The 17,497-nt window shown below is 49.6% G+C and overlaps 1 protein-coding gene across 3 annotated transcripts in view; it reads left to right on the top strand.

Annotated features, from left to right (window-relative positions):
- Nucleotides 1-17,497, top strand: part of myo3a (myosin IIIA) — a 722,675-nt gene that overhangs the window by 246,324 nt on the left and 458,854 nt on the right. For all 3 annotated transcript variants that reach the window (XM_085987739.1, XM_085987740.1, XM_085987738.1), the window contains exons 4-5: nt 14,272-14,376; nt 14,588-14,687. In XM_085987739.1, the coding sequence (XP_085843865.1) occupies nt 14,272-14,376; nt 14,588-14,687 (205 nt within the window). The remainder of the gene's footprint in view (nt 1-14,271; nt 14,377-14,587; nt 14,688-17,497) is intronic.

The raw sequence follows: 17,497 nt of genomic DNA, 5'->3' as shown, positions 1-17,497 counted from the left end.
GTGTGACATTGGTAGACATAGAAAGGAGAGACCTGATGGAATGCAACACGTCAGGGAGCATAGTTTCCCACTGCTGGTCTGGTAGGTTGCGTGACCTCAGCGCAAGACGAACAGTGTTCCAAATGATAGCGTTGTATCTCTCAACCTGTCTGTTACCGATGGGATGGTACGGTGTTGCTTTACTTGTGGCGATTCCCCATTGGGAGAGATAACTTTTGAGTTCACTTGACATGAAGGAGGGACCCCGATCAGAGTGGATGAAATTGGCCGTACCGCAAAGGGAAAAGACTTGATCAAGGCATTTGATCACTGTGGAAGTAAACATATTGGGACAGGGGAAAGCAAAGGGAAAGCGTGAATATTCGTCCACCATAGTCAGTAAGTAGGTGTTTCGCGTTGAGGAAGGCAATGGCCCTTTAAAGTCAAAGCTGAGTCGCTGCATAGGCTGCATAGCATGTATGAGCGAGCCATCCGATGGACGGAAGAATTGCGGTTTTAATTCCGCACAAATTCTACAGGAGGAGCACGTTCTTTTCACATCTTCCGTAGAAAATGGGAGATTTTTAGATTGCACAAAGTGCAACATACGGGTAACGCCAGGATGGCATAAGTCAGTATGAAGATCCGTCAGAGTCGAAGTTGACATAGAAGAGCAGAATGCCCGCGTGAGGGTATCCGGGGCCACATTCTCTTTGCCGGGTCGATAATGTATGGTGTATCCAAAGGCAGCCAATTCCATCCTCCAGAGTTGTATTTTGTTATTCTTGATCTTAGTGCGTTTCCGGTTATCCAGCATAAAGGCCACGGAGCGCTGATCGGTTATAAGTGTGAAATGGCGACGAGCGAGAAAATGACTCCATTTACGTATCGCTTCGATGATGGCCGTAGCCTCCTTCGCGACAGGAGGATAATGGAGCTCGCTAACCTGCAAAGTTCTGGACAGAAATGCAACGGGTCGACCACCTTGATTCAAGGTAGCAGAGATCGCCACATCCGATGCATCGCATTTGACCACGAAAGGAAGATTTTCATCAATGGAACGAAACGTGGCTTTTTCCAGTTGTCGCTTGAGGAGGTTGAAAGCTGAAATAGCCGTTGCCTCCAATGGAAATTACTTTGCGTGAAGCAGGGGCTGGATCTTGTCGGAGAAGTGGGGTATCCATTTTGCATAATAGGCGAACATGCTGAGTGCCCGACGAAGAGAGCCAAGATTCATAGGGGGAGGGAGCTCCTGAAGCGAACAAAGTCGCTCCGGATCCGGTTTGATGACACTGTTGCCCACCCAGTAGCCAAGGATGTTGACTGATGGTACTGATTTCAAAGATTTGGACTCATTTAAGGTTAAGTTGCGACGACAGAGAATGTCAAAAAATTCCTGGAGTTTGGCATCATGCTCCTTCTGGTCATGACCAGCAATGGTGATATTATCCAGATATGGAAAAGTGTCCGTTAAGTTCTCTTGTTTGACTAGGCTATCCATTGCCCATTGAAAGATGGCCACCCCATTGGTGACCCCAAATGGAAGGCGACAAAACTGGTAAAGCCGACCATTGGCCGCAAAGGCCATATACTTCTTGTCAGAGTCCTTTAACGGCACTTGATGATATGTGCTCTTTAAATCAAAAGTTGAAAATACCTTGTAGTTGGCAAGGTTATTGACCATGTCATCGATACGTGGTAGTGGGTAGGCATCCAGGTCAGTATACTGGTTAATAGTTTGTGAGTAATCGATGCAAAGACGTTTCTTGTTTTGCTTCAGAGGATTTTTAACAACGACAACTTGAGCCCGCCAGGAAGATGAACATGGCTCAATGATACCGTCAGCTAGAAAGCGAGAGATTTCTGTCTCGATAAAGGATCGATCATCTTGGCTGAAACGTCGTGATTTAGTGACTATGGGCTTACATCGGGGGGAAAGATTGGCAAACAAGGAGGGCTCGTCGAGTGAAGCCGCCGAAAGCATACAAAACGGTACTTTGGAAATAGTAAGCTCCGGCTTTGACCCTCCAAACTCGAAAGTGAGTCTTTTGTGTTATTTCTGGAAATGCTGTCCCAGGAGCACATCACTGCATAGTTTCTTGAGCACCCCGAGCCGGGTGGAGAAATAAGTGCGGCCATTGAGAATAAGGTCGACAAGACAAAAGCCAGAAGAATTGGTGGTCAGTGTCATCAGAGCCATTGCAATTTCCCTGTCCGAGGGGTAAATACGCAGTTTTAACTTACTGTCAGCCCGCTCACTAATGAAGCTGTCAGAGCTGCATGAGTCGATTAGTGCACTCAAAATGTGTCCATTTACTGAAATATCCGTGGCTGCATGGGACAGACTTTGGGGAAAAACAGCTGGGATGGGAGGAAGGGCAGTTTTACCCTTGACAGCTGTAACCTTAGTGGTGGTTCTTGGGGGAGGAGGAGTTTTATAGATAGTAGCTGCAAAACTAACAGGAGCTCTCGACCGGTATACCTTAGAAAAGTGGCCTTTCTTACTAACCGCGGCTCTTGACTGGCATACCTTAGAAAAGTGACCTTTCTTGCTGCAATGATTGCAGGTCGCGTTATGAGCAGGACAAAATTTACTATAATGGAACGCACCTCCACAGAAGAAACACTTCCTTCCAGATTGCCAAGATGCCGCTAGGGCGGGGTCGTCATCAGTGTAGGTTTCTAGGGTAGGGTTGTCATCAGCCGGGTTGGAGTCGTCATCCGTGAGGGCTTCCGCCCGAGGCCTATCGAAAGAGTCACTAAAAGTGATAGCAGCAGCCCGTGCACATGGTGAAAGATAGGTGTCTGCATTCCTCTTTGCTAAGTCCAGGGAACATGCCTGGTCATAGGCAGCCTGTAAATTGAGGGTTTTATTCTCCAACAGACGTTGACATATGAAGGGAGATGCAATCCCATTAATAAAGGAATCACGAATTAACTGCTCCTGGTACTGCTCAGCTGTAACAGCTTTAAGATTACAATCCTTGCTGCGCCTGCGAAGTTTCTGAAGGAATTCGTCAAGTGATTCCCCGGGTTGTTGTTGAGTTGTGGCCAGTAGATGCCAAGCAAAAATTTCATTTGGGGACTTGACATATAGCTGCTGTAGTATTTGGATAGCGGCATCATAGTCTACACAGGCTTCGATATAATCAAACACATGAGAGGATACATAATTAGCAAGCATTCGTAACTTGTTAGGAACATTCTCACCACACTCCTCAAGGAAGTTGCTAAAGGTACGATACCAGTGTTTCCATACCTTCGTGGCTGTATGAATTCGGGTCCAGGTCGAGACGGGCGGGTCTGAGTAGTTTCCCCATGATGGATTGATTACTTGTCTGAGTTCCCTTCTACGGTTCGAGTCGTAGCTGGCTGTTCCCGAATCACCCAAAGCGTGGAGTCGATATCAAGTTGATTAAATTGACGTAATAAAACTCACTATGCACTTGGTTTGAGCATAAAGCAAGGCTTTAATCAACTTGTTTCAGAACATGGAGGTCTAGTTGTACTTCGGTAGTTCCTTGTCTTACAAAATGTCCCTAGCAAGCTGGGGCCGACGCCCGAGTATTTACACTCCTTGGACGGCGCCACCAGCTGGCTGTCCAGTGTTATTTCACAAGTAGTTTCTTGATGAATGATGAGATTTATAACAGGCCCTTTAGATTCTATGCCCCTGTTTACAAAACCCCAAAATTTATTGGCTTTTTCTTTAATAGTTTTATCTAACTGCACGCGCATTTTCAGGTAATTGTGCATTTGTACTCCTAGATCTCTCTGTTTAACTACATTCATCAGTGTCCATTCATTGAGTGTATACTCCCATTTCTTGCTTTTCTCCTCCCAAAATGTATCACCTCACACTTCTCCATACTTAATTGCATCTGCCATCTGTCTGCCCATTCTACTAATCTGTCCATGTCTTTCTAAAGTCTTTTACAATCCTCTTCCCTGTTTGGCAAACCCCCTACTTTGAGGTTGTAAGCAAATTTTGAGATTGCGTTCCCTACATCCAAGTCCAAATCATTTATATATACCGAGAAGAAAATTGGACCCAGCACTGACTCCTGGGGGTACACCATTTCCAAACCTTCTCCAGTCTGAGTAACACCCATTTGCCCTCCTGATTTTAACCCTACTCGCTCAGCAGAAACCTGGCAGGTGGGCAGTTAAAATCACCCTGGCTCTTATCTGTCTGAAAGTCGCCATGATCGCAACGTCTGAAATTTTATCCTGCTCTCCTGAGCAGGCAACAAGGACACGTGCCCGGAGCCAACAGGATCCTTCTTTACATATACATGTTGCAGCCTGATGACATCATTGAGGCCCGACTGTAATTTAAACGCAGGCCTGAGCAATGAATCCACATGGAGTTAAAATTGGGGCTGATCATCCTGTCCATCAATCAACTTTCTATCCAGGCTGCTACATTTCCTCCTATACCGTACACTAGAATGATTCTAACAAACCTCTTGTAAGATACATAGAAACATAGAAGATAGGAGCAGGAGTAGGCCATTCGGCCCCTCGAGCCTGCTCCGCCATTCAATGAGATCATGGCTGATCATCCAAATTCAGTACCTTGTCCCTGCCTTCTCCCCATATCCCTTAGCCTTAAGAAATATATCTAACTCCTTCTTGAATATATTTAATGAATTGGCCTCAACTGCCTTTTGTGGTAGAGAATTCTACAGGTTCAGCACTCTCTGGGTGAAGAAATTCCTCCTCACCTCTGTCCTAAATGGCTTACTCCTTATCTTTAGACTGACCCCTGGTTCTGGACTCCCCCGCCATCGGGAACATCCTTCCTGCATCTAGTCTGTCTAGTCCTGTTAGAATTTTCTAAGTTTCAATGAGATCCCCTCTCACTCTTCTAAACTCCAGTGAGTATAAGCCCAATTGACCCAATCTGTCCTCATATGTCATTCCTGCCATCCCAGGTATCAGTCTGGTGAATTTTCGCTGCAATCCATCCATGGCAAGAACATCCTTCCTCAGATAAGGCAACCAAAACTGCACACAATACTAAAGGTGTGGTCTCACCAAGGCCCTGTACAACTGCAGCAAGACATCCTTGTTCCTGTACTCGAATCCTCTCGCTATGAAGGCCAACATACCATTTGCCTTCTTAACCACCTGCTGCACCTGCATGCTTAACTTCAGCGGCTGGTGCACAAGGACACCCAGGTGTAATTGCACTTCCCCTTCTCCCAATCTATTGCCGTTCAGATAATAATCTGCCTTCCTGTTTTTGCCACCAAAGTGGATAACCTTGCATTTATCCACATTATACTGCATTTGCCATGCATCTGCCCAAACACCCAACCTGTCCAAATCATACTGGAGTATCTCAGCATCCTCCGCACAGCACACACGCCCACCCAGCTTTGTGCCGCCTGCAAACTTGGAGATATTACATCTAGTTCCCTCGCCTAGATCATTAATATATATTGTGAGTAGCTGGGGTCCTAGCACCGACCCCTGTGGTACCCCACTAGTCACTGCCTGCCACTCGGAAAAAGACCGATTTATTCCAACTCTTTGCTTCCTGTCTGCCAACCAGTTCTCTATCCAAGTCAGCACCTTGTCCCCAATCCCATGTGCTTTAACTTTACACGCTAATCTCTTATGCGGGACCTTATCAAAAGCCTTCTGAAAGTCCAAATATCCACTGGTTCTCCCTTATCTATTCTATCAGTTACATCCTCAAAAAATTCCAGTAGATTAGTCAAGCACGATTTACCTTTTGTAAATCCATGTTCATTTTGTCCGATCCTATCACTGTTTTCCAAGTGCCCTGCTGTTGCATCTTTTATAATGGACTCTAGCATTTTCCCCACTACCGATGTCAGGCTTACCGGTCTATGATTCCCCGTTTTCTCTCTACCTCCTTTTTTGAATAGTGGGGTAACATTAGCTACCCTCCAATCCATGGGAACTGTTCCAGAGTCTATAGAATTTTGGAAGATGACCAGCAATGCATCTACTATTTCTAGGGCCACTTCCTTAAGTACCCTAGGATGTAGATTATCAGGCCCTGGGGATTTATCGGCCTTCAATCCCATCAGTTTCCTCTGTCTCCCTGCACAGGTTCCCAACCCCCTGCCATTTTAGTTTAAATCCTTCCCAACAGCACTAGCAAACATTCCCCCAAGGACATTGGTCCTGGTCCTGCCGAGGTGCAAACCGTCCAGTTTGTACTGGTCCCACCTCCCCCAGAACCGGTTCCAATATCCCAGGAATTTGAATCCCTCCCCCATGCACCATTCCTCTAGCCATGTATTCATCTGAAATATATTTCTATTTCTACTCTGACTAGCACGTGGCACTGGTAGCAATCCTGAGATTACTACTTTTAAGGTCCTATTTTTTAATTTACCTCCTAACTCCCTATATTCAGCTTTTAGGACCTCATCCCGGCTTTTACCTATATGCACCACGACAACTGGCTGTTCACCCTCCCCCCACCCCCCAGAATGCCCTGCAGTCACTCCGAGACATCCTTGACCCTTGCACCAGGGAGGCAACATACCATCCTGGAGTCTCGTTTGCAGCCGCAGAAATGCCTTTCCCACTCTTTTTCCTCCCATCCTGTGCAGCAGAGCCACCCACGGTGCCAGGAAGTTGGCTGCTGCTGCCTTCCTGATAAGCCATCTCCCTCAACAATATCCAAAGTGGTATATCTGTTTGAGAGGGGGATGGCCACAGGGGACCCCTGCACTACCTGCCTGCACCTACTACTCTGCCTGGCGGTCACCTATTCCCTTCCTGCCTGTGCAGCCTTTACCCGTGGTGTGACCAACTGATTAAATGTGATATCCATGATGTCCTCAGCATCACGAATGCTCCAGTATGTATCCATTCGCAGCTCCAGTGCCGCAATACGGTCTGCCAGTAGCTGCAGCTGGATACACTTCCCACACACATGGTCGTCAGGGACACAGGAAATGTCCCTGATTTCCCACATAGTGCAGGAGGAGCATGCCACGGGGCCGAGCTGTCCTGCCATGACTTACCCATTAATTAATTCAAATTAAATTAAATAAAATCAATACCACTAATTACACTACAATTAAATGATATACTCAAGGGCCCTTGTTTACTAGAACTCCCCGCTACACAACAGAGACCTTAGCAACTATAAACCACAAAATTATGACCTTTTATAATCTTTATAAACTATTAACCTTAACTGTCAAACTATAGAGTAGTATAAATACTCTCCAGGCCGTACTCACCCAATCAGCTGCTTCCCCTGCGCCGGCGTCACTTTCTGCACTGTGACGTCACTCTCGAATTCTGCCGCCGCTCCCGCTGCTCCCTCGCAGGTCCACCGCTCCCGCTGCTGCCGCTGCTCGACTGGGCCTGAAAATCACCGACCTTTATTTTCACCCACAGCCGCTGCTCCCTTGCAGGTCCGCCGCTCCCGCTGCTGCTGCTGCTCGACTGGGCCTGAAAATCACCAACCTTTATTTTCACCCACAGCCGCTGCTCCCTCGCAGGTCTGCTGCTCCAGCTGCCGCCGCTTTTTCGAGATAGCGAACACTTTCTGAAAGTCCATCTACACTACATCTATCCAAGTGATCACTTCTTGAAGAAACTCTAATAAATTTGTTAAACATGACTTGCCTTACATAAATCCATTGTTGATTAACCTGTGCATTTCTCGATGTTTACTCATGTTATTTCCCAGTTACTGTGCTGTGAGCCAGCCTTGCAATTTTACACCTGTTCCCTGTGGTTGGAGTCTCAGATCCTCTCCTTGCTACCCTGTGAGACGGCCCAAGTTAAGAAGAGATTTGAAAGTCACTATAAACAAAAACCGACAATGGAGCAAACTACCGGGGGGAAAATTCAGCGGCGCCCACTTTGGGGCGCTAATGTCGTCCAGTAGCTCCCCAAAAAAGTTAGCGCCCCTGCGCTGTAAATTCAGTAGTAGCGCTCCAAGCAGGAGGCGGGACACTACTGGAAATACACCCCCGCCTTCTTGGGGCGCTACCAGTGAATTTCGCAGCGCTACGTGCAACAGCGCCACGCGTGTCGGCATGTAGCACTGCAACATTGCAGGCCTCCCTCCCCTGATTAAAGGGGAGGGGCCTAGCACTGCGCGCACCGGGGCCCTGCTGGACCATCGGGGAGTGGGGTGCCGGCACCTCGAAGAAAAAAGGGGAAGGGGGCAGGTGCTGGAAGTTGGCCAAAACAAATGGCTGCCTGACACCTGCCCTTTAACTTGCACTGCCGTGGCTGCAAAACTGCCACCCTGACCCTGTCAGACATATCATCCAGCGATAGGTCAGGGGGTGCAACCCAAGGTGCGGCCGGGGCGCTACCGGCTACTGCCACCGCAAACCTCCCGCTGAATTTTGCGGGAGGTGTCAGCGACGCCGCGCCCGGGCGCCAGGTGCTTTGCACCCTGTTAGTGCCCACCGGAGGCGCAAAGCAACCCAATTTTTCTCCCATTTTGCTTTGCACTTCAACTGTGTGTGTGTTGCTTATAAAAAAAGCAAAGTCTAATCCCAATTAATACAGAATAAAAAATTTTAAACTGCAAATGCTCATATATTAAAATATAAATACACAGCATAAGCATCAGCATCTGAAGAGAGAAAATATAGGTGAACATTTCAGGTGTCAACCCTTCTTCAGTAATATATATCCCTTGATTAATATCTCTTGTAAATTCTAGGAGTAGTGGTTATTTTAATTTAAAACAGATAACTGGAATATAGCTGCTCCCTGCAAAAACACCATGGAAAACTGCGAACCAGCTCCTACTGCCCATGATATAAGCTGCGCCCATCTCCCTGTGTTCAGCCTGCAGCCACCCACCAAGTTATAACCTCAATCCAGCCTGTGTGTAATGCTAACTAGTTATACACAACTCTCTGGACACTCTTCACTTGCCTGACAGAGATGACCTTTGGATAGTGTACAACATTTTGCACCGCTTTCCAACATCTTAAGATCTGTTTAAAAAAACTATTGAACCTGTTAGCTGCCTCTTTCTGAAAGCAATTAGCATTTTTGAACTCTTGTCTTCTAACAAGTGTTCTCCCCTCCCCTTTTTATTTTGGCCAGTCCTATATAGGGGCTTCTCCAGTCTGACCTAGTCAGGTCTGATGACAGGTCCGTCCAAAGCAGTAAACTATATTGCTCTTTCAGGTACTGACAGCCAGCTTTGTGTTTCTCACATTTTCTGTACTTTTGTTATCCTTATAACTGCCTCTAGGTACCTGTAAATGCCTCATGTCATTGTTGTGTCTCTACCATGCTCGCTCCTCTGTATATATGTAATTGCATATGTAGATATATATGTTTATTTAAGTGTCTTGCATTTCTATATGCACCTTGGCTGTTTAATCTTCACAAACGAGGGGCTAGATTTTCAGTCGCTTGCGCCAGCAGTTAGCGCCTTAAGAGAAGTGTTTTTCGGGCGCTATGCGTGTAGCGCCCGGGCGCAGCGCAGTTTGCGCCCCGCCCCAAATTAAGTTGCCCGTTAGCGCCGGCGCAAAGTTTAGCGCCCGCCCGGATGCGCGCGCAGAAAATGACGTCACATCCTCGTGCAACGCCCTTTGTGCGCCCCGATTCCAAACTTCAGTCGGACCGCCCCATTGTGCGGCTGGCGGCCGGAGCGTTTGGAAAAAGGAACGCAACACAACCAGCGCGGGCCCCGCGGGGCGCAAATTAAAGGGGACGTACTCTCCAGTATAAAGGCCAGCCTTTTTTCAGAAAACAGTCTTGTGCAACGCATTTCTGGAGACACAACAAGGAGGATAGCTAACTGGTTTCAAGCAGCAAGAGCCAGGTATTTTTGGACTCAGGCCAGAGCGCTGCAAGTGGCCTTTTGGAAATTAGAGTGTTTGCCAGGATTTGATGGGGGTTGCATGGGGTGCCAACGCGGAGCTGCAGCTCCATGTCCGTAGGGCTCGCAGACGCATTGTGAGAGGGGCAGCCCTGGTTAGAGGCAGAGGGGGCTACAGGCGTCGGCCACGTAGGCCTTACCCAGTCAGGCTATACCGCCAGCAGCGCTCCTACCTAAACATGAGTGCCGCGCGATGTGTTAAAAGGCTCCGATTCCGAAAGGAGGTGATTGCAGAGATCTGCCACCTGCTTCGCCGAGATCTGCGGCCAAAGCTCAGGTGCAGGACGTCTCTGTCGGTGGAAGTGAAGGTGACGGTGGCATTGAACTTCTATGCCACCGGCTCCTTCCAATACGCTGCTGGGGACATAGCAAACATCTCCCAGTACGGCGCGCATCGCTGCATCCGCCAGGTGACCGAAGCACTGTTCAGAAGGAGAAGCCAATTCATCTCCTTCCCCATGGCCCTGGAGAGCCAGCATCAGCGCGCATTGGGATTTTCCAGACTCGGGGAATTCCCCTTGGTGCAGGGCACCATTGACTGTACGCATGTGGCTTTGCGGGCCCCTCTGGAGCATGGCGAGCAGTATCGCAACAGGAAGGGCTACCATTCTCTGAATGTGCAGCTGGTCTGTGACCACAAGCAGCGCATCATGGCAGTCAATGCCAGCTTCCCAGGCAGCAGCCACGATGCCTTTATCCTGCGGCAGAGTACTGTGCATGACATGTTCCAGGCACAGCCTCCCCCAAGAGGATGGCTACTCGGGGACAAAGGCTATCCTTTGTGCACCTGGCTCATGACCCCGCTCCGCGCGCCCAGGACCGCTGCTGAAGAGGCCTACAACGAGAGCCATCAAACCACCCGCAACATCATCGAGCTAACTATTGGGGTCCTCAAGCAGCGGTTCCGCTGCCTTGATCACTCCGGAGGAGCTCTCCAGTATTCGCCGGACCGGGTCTCCCAATTTGTGGTGGTTTGCAGCATGCTACACAACCTGGCTATCCGCAGGACTCAGGCACTGCCACCTGACGTTGGACCAGCACCTCAGGAGGAGGAGCAGGAGGAGCATGAGGAGGAGGAGGAGGAGGAGCAGGAGTACGTTCCCAGGAGGGAGCGACCAGGGCCAAGGGCCGCACGACGCCACCTTATTACACGGTACTTCTAAGCCCCCTGTCAGGGAATGGCCAGGGGCCATGAGGGAAGATGAATGCAGCCGCTCCGCAACCCCTCAGCCGGCGAAGCCAACAAACACTAAGAAGAACAACCATGGAGACTGCATGAATAAAGATAATTTTTTATTACACAAAAATGAAAAGCCCTTCCCACATGAATCCCCAAAAACAATAAACGGGCCCCACAAAAAGCCCAACAAACGACTCACTCCCACAAACTGGGGAGGAGTCACTCCACCTTTCTTCAAACCGGGCCTCAACGTCGGCCTAACGCAAAAAATAAGCCCTCCAACAACACAACCATGGGCAAAATAAAGATGGCCACCGCCATATAAAAGGAAAGCTGCGCACACCCTCTACTGAGTGGCCCGCGAGGGCGAGACCTTGCCCAGCCTTTTGCCTCCCCTGCCCGGCCTGCTGCTCCTTCGCAAGCTCTGCCCAGTGGCTGCTGCGAGGCTGGGGGAAGGTGCCTGAGGCTCAGATGACCTTCCGCCAGATGCCGCTGGGGGGCGGCCTACACGGCGTTTGGGCCTCGAGGGGCCGTCTGCTGAGTGGCGCACCTGAGCCTGGCCACCATCAGCTGCAGCCGCTTGCCCTTGACGCCCCAGTGGGGGAATGGCGGCGGCGGATGGCGCAATGTGGGCCAGCTGGCATGTGGGATGCGCTGGCTGGTGCTGTGGCGCGGTGGCACTCGGCCGGGCCCGCACTGCAGGATCCGCAACAATCAGCCGAGGGGCGGCTTGCTGGGATGGTCCAGCACGGCGGCTGCCCTGGCGATGCCTGCCTGAGACAGCGCGTGTGGCAGCAGTGAGTGCCCCTGTGGTCCTGGTGTGCGCGCGCATCACAGCCGTCAGGGTCTTGATGGCATCAGTCAGCATGCGGCCACTCGCGGCAGTTGCTGCCCCGAACTCGCGCACACTGGTCACCAGCGACTCGATGGCCTCAGGCATGCGCCCCACCACGCTCATGAGCTCCGTGTGGCGCCGGTCCGAATCCTCGGCCATCTTATCCAGCTTCCGCACCTCCTCCGAGGTGAAGGTGTCCGGACTGGAGTCGCGACTCTCCCGCTGGGGAGGAGGGGGCCGAACTAGGGGACCCTTGCCGCGTTGGTGGCGGCGAGTGTGCCGAACAGCAGCACTCCCCTCTGATCCTTCCCCCCTTTGGGGGGAAGGCTGCGGGCCACGCGCACGGCTCCTGGGTGGCTGGACGCCACTGGTCCCAGAAGCTGCATTGCCCTGCGACAGTTCCTCCAGGCACTCGTCCAGTGAGGAGGTGTCAAGCATTTCCTCCTCTCCTGCGGGACGTGACTGTTCCCCCGAAGGTCCGGCTTGCTCCTCCTCCTCCTCCTGGTCAGAGGTGCTGTCACTGGCAGCTTCAGGGTCCTGGTCGTCACCAGCTGAAAGCAGGAATGCACAAGAGTAGCTTCAGAGTGAGGAGACGGCGTCAGCGAGGGAGTTAGGACTGGTGGCATTCAGCGCATTGGTGGGACAGTGGCAAAGGAGGTAGCTCGGATGGGCCAGTGCGACGCGAGAGGGCCAAAAGGCGAGGTCCTTACCATTGCCGGGCAGTGGAGGGTCGGATACTCCGCATGCTGTGGGGACAATCACACGGGCTCCCATGAGCACACACACGCGCTCCTCCAGCCGAGTGAGCTTCTGCAGCTTGGCGCGGCCACCCCTGGCACACGCCTGGCGATTAAACGCTACTTTAGCCTGCAAGAGAAAGGACGGGCTGTAAGTGCGCAGTGAAGCCCTGATGTAGTGTGCACTGCCTCCCATGGTGGAATAGCATGGACAGAGTGAAGCCCCGATGTAGTGTGCACTGCCTCCCATGGTGGAATAGCGTGGACAGAGTGAAGCCCTGATGTAGTGTGCACTGCCTCCCATGGTGGAACAGCTTGGACAAAGTGTAGAGTGCCGAATGGCCATGTGATGCTCATGACTGTCCCAATGCTGCTGGCTGAGGGCTGGCCAATAGGACTTTCAGCTCCCTTTGCCCATCATGTCAGGTGTACATGCAAGAATGAGGAGGAGACTGGAAAGGCTACTCACCTTCACAATCCTGGTCAGATCGTTGTATTTTTTACGACATTGTTTGTGGGTCCTGGGGGCATCGCCGGTGAACGTCACCCTCTGGGCGATCTGCTTCCAGGCTTTGGTGTAGTCGTGGTGGGTTGGATTCCTCCCACTCTCTGGGAACAAGATCTTGCGCCTCACCTCCAGAGCTGTGACCATTATGCCCAGATCACCCTCTGAGAAGCGCAGGGCACGCTGACGGGCCTTCTCTGGCGTTGCCATGACTCCCTGGGGCTGAGCAGCAGTGTTGAGGCCTCTTTGCAAGGCTGCAGTGTGCAGGGCATGGCAGCAGACCAATTCGTCCCTTCCCCCTTTAAGAGCTGGTCGGCGCCACGGGGTCTGCTGTCAGTCCAAAAATGACCGCACCCGCGCTGCGCCCCGCCTGGGTGCTATCCCTCTGGACCGCCGGCTTAGCGCCTAAAGATAGGAGTGGAACGCCTCTTTTAGCGCTCCATCAATCTCTTAGGGCGAAGCCACTGAATTTCCGGCAACGGGGCGCTACTTTGGGGCGGGCGCTAACTTCGGGCGGGCGCTAAGGCTAGCGCCCCAAAACTGTCTATACTGAAAATCTAGCCCGAGGTATATAAAATATAAAAGGGATTTATTTGAATAAACTACAAAACACAGTGCCCAGTAGGTAAAAGAATACTTACAGAGTAAATAATCAATACTTCAAATTCTCCTCCAGTTTTTAAATCGCTCCCTAGCCTTGCTGCTCCCTAACCTCCTCCAGCATTACAACCCCCACCCTTGTGCATCCCTGATTTTCACCCCTCCACCATTGGTGGCCATGCCTTCAGCTGCCTAAGCCCTAAACTCTGGAATTCCTTCCTGAAACCACTCTGCCTCTCTACCTCTTTCTCCTCCTTTAAGATGCTCTTTAATACCTACCTCACCTGTCCTAATAGCTCCTTATGTGGCTCAGTGTCAAATTTTGTTTGATAATTGCGCCCGTGAAGCGCCTTGGGATGTTTTACTATGTTAAGGGCGCTATATAAATGCAAGTTGTTGTTGTTAATACCCATCTCTTTGACCAAGCTTTTGACTAGTCTTCCTAACATTTCTTTCTTTGACTCAGCATCTAGTATTCCTGTGGAGGACCTTGGAATGTTCTTCTCCATTCAAGGTGCTACACAAATGTAGGTTGATGGTATTACTGTTGTTACCAATCACTTTCTGTTATTTCAGTTGTGCAATGGAGGTTCTGTGACCGATCTTGCCAAAGGGCTATTAAAGCGAGGTGAGAGAATGAGTGAACCGATCATTGCCTACATCCTGCATGAAGCCCTCATGGTAAGATTTATATTTGCGTTTTAACAAGTAACAGATTCCTTTAGCTCAAAATGAAGCATTGCATAGATTTTCAGCCCCATTTGCTGTAACATGTGATTGCCACGGCGATGACCTGCTAACATTAAAATGGCTCACTTCATTATGTTTATTAGGCAGCCAGCTTTTATTTGCTGCAAGAATAATATAACTGTCATTGTCGACTTTTCTTTAGGGTCTGAAACATTTACACAACAATAAGACCATTCATCGTGACATCAAGGGCAATAACATCCTATTAACAACAGAGGGAGGCATCAAACTTGTGGATTTTGGTATGTAGCAATTTGCATTCAGCCGAAGGAGGCAGTCATTCTTCTCAGCAGTTTTGCAAAAGTACGTCAGGCAGACTGAGCAAGAGGCGGTTTAAGCAGGAGCGTACAGCCAGAAGCTGTAAGGATTCTGTCCAAGAAGCAAAATCATCCGTCAGAATTCATTTTCACCCAGTGTGTTTGCAGCTGTCTGTGTGGAGGATGAGGGGAAGGGTTACAAGGAGTACAGGAATCTTAACAGGTTTGGCAAGTCACCAATATGCGGCAAGCTTGTCACAGCCGGACGAGCTATTTCCCCTCTTTCTCCGAAATCTAAAATGGAAGTTGTTATAGTTGCAGAAATCATAACTAATGCTGAAGACATATAATTGTAAAATATTCGTGTACATGGTTGAAGCAAATGTGGAGCCAGGAAATCAAATCCCTAAATGCAAACATTCCTCAATAGAAACAGACAGCATATCCAAATTTTAAAGGGCAGCATTACATGGGGAAGGAGGAGGGGACTTCAGTATAAAAGGGGTGATTTGAACCCTGGCCAATTGGCAGAAACCACCGTTCACCCTCAGCCACCTACATCCCGCACCGATTCCGCAGGCTAACATTTTAACCTCTGAATAGGTGAGAAGGACACGGCCAGGTCCTTCTTTAAATATGCAGATCCTGATCGGAGGTCGACTGCTATTTTAACTGCACAGGGAAGCTGTTGTGGCTTTCCCACCAGGCCAACCTCGCAGGAAGCAGGGCCAGAATGGGTGCAAAAAGGCCTCTTTTTTTACTTTTGTGGGCCAGAAGGACTCCTGATCGCGAGGTCCTCCAGAAACCCCCGCCCCTGTGAACTTCCCGAGTGCCGGGAATCATTTCTTGCATTCCTGCCTGCCGGCCAGCAGCCACTGCCCACTAGATTTGGGCAGGAAACAGACTAGGAGTCTGCAGTAGAGGCCCAGGAGTTCAAATCTACTGGGCCTCACGCTGCCGAGGTCAGGATAGTTTGCTGGCTGCCTCAGGCCTCGCCCGCCCGACTTCCGGGATAAACTATAAGGGGACAAAATTCAGTAGGTTAGCGCCCCCAGTTAGCGACTGGCGGGGGCGCTAATGGGCGCTCAGGCAGTAGCGCTGCGGCGAGGCACGGCAAATAACAGTTAGCGCCTTGGTCCCTTTCGCCATGCAGATCATGATGTCAGTGAGTGTGCGACGCTCGTTGGGCGCCCGATCTGCAAAGTTCAGTAGCGCCCGCTGCCTCGCACGGACAGCGCCAAAGAGCGGAGGCGTGAACCAGCCGGGTGGTGGGGCGCTACTTAAAAGGATGCGCCCCAGCTGTCAAGGAACTTCCGTTCCAAAGGCCAGTTGTGAGTGGCAGAGAGAGCAGGATGTATCTGCAGCCAAATCAAGGCTGCTTAGTCCCCAGAGTGCTGCGTGTCGTCAAAGCACTTTCCACTTCATTTCACAGCATGTCACCCGCTGTTCTGCACTTCCCGAATCATTGGGGGCTGGTGTGCAGACTCCAGTGACCCTCCCCTTTAATGGCTGGAAGGCGCCTGCGCCAATGCTCATTTCCGATTACACAACACCTCATATTCGTTATCGCTTAGAGCCTATCGCCACTCACCTACGCCATTAGCTCCTGATTTAGCGCTCCCCTGCATCCTTTGAGCGCTGAGACTGAATTTAGCAGGCAGTGAGATTGATTAGCGCCTGGCGCTAAATTTCCAAATTCTCAAAAGTTAGCGCCTCTTCCTGGGCGCTACTGAGTTTCTCCCCTTAAGTTCTTTGTGTAGTTGGAAGGAGTGTTAGAGGGGGAGTATCATTAAAGATTCCTCCCCAGCCCCCTGATGTATTAATGGGTAAATATACTGTGTACTGTGCTTTTTAAACTATCATTTTAAACATCAGGTCCCAAGTTCAATTCCTGGTCTGTGCTCAGTTAGCTGGGATAGCAGTTAGGGCTCTAGAATTAGCCTCAACCTTCTAGCCTAGGCAGGGAAAAGTCAAATTTAGCAACTGACTGTTTTATAGTATCCGGTCCTCAGGTGAGGTGAGCTGTTGGCCTGGCTGCGAAACTGACTATTGTTGTAGAGCTGGCTGGCATGTGTTCTCTGAGCTAAAGGAGGATAGATGGCTACTTCAGCAAGGTGCAGTACTTGGAGAGCCGCCAGTGCTTGTGGAACTGCATAGAGGTGGCACATTCAACGGAAGGAAATGTCCATTCATTTCCTGCCACTAGGCCCTAGAAGGATGCCAATTTAATGCTATTGTTATTGAGCCACTTGCTTACTGACCTGTTGCTTAACTTAGCTGATTGTTTCTTTTTTGGGATTTCAGAGCCAACATAATAATAAACTTTTGGCAGACTACTGCTCGAAGGATAGAAACAAAACATTCTTCTTACTGATCTTTAATGATTCATTCTTCTTACTTACATTGAGTACTTTAGATTGAAAGCATTTCCTCCCCTCCCCCACAGTCATTTTCCCCTTCAACAATTAAAGTCCTTTTCTTGATATGTCCCTAATGACTTTATAATGAGCATAACGTCGATCAGTGACTTCTTCCTAGCACTAATTAATGACAAGTTTAAAAGCTACTATATTATATACTGGATTGTAAATTAATGTACCTCTATTAATATCTTTTTTAACATAAATGTAATGAAGCATCATATTATTAGCAAAAACTGTTCTGCTCATTTTTTTAAAAGACAACAATTTGTTTGTTAACCGTAAGTAGCAGATACACATTAGGAAACAATTGGATCCAACATTTATCCAATTATTAATATGCAGATTCATCCGGTGGATAAATATCATTTTTAA

This window comes from Somniosus microcephalus, chromosome 5 (assembly GCF_052327205.1).
Source record: "Somniosus microcephalus isolate GS21.2 chromosome 5, FLI_Smic_1.0, whole genome shotgun sequence".
In the NCBI taxonomy this organism is placed as follows: Eukaryota; Metazoa; Chordata; class Chondrichthyes; order Squaliformes; family Somniosidae; genus Somniosus; species Somniosus microcephalus.
Note: the sequence above shows the minus strand (reverse complement) of the source record. Positions and strands in the feature narration are given on the sequence as shown.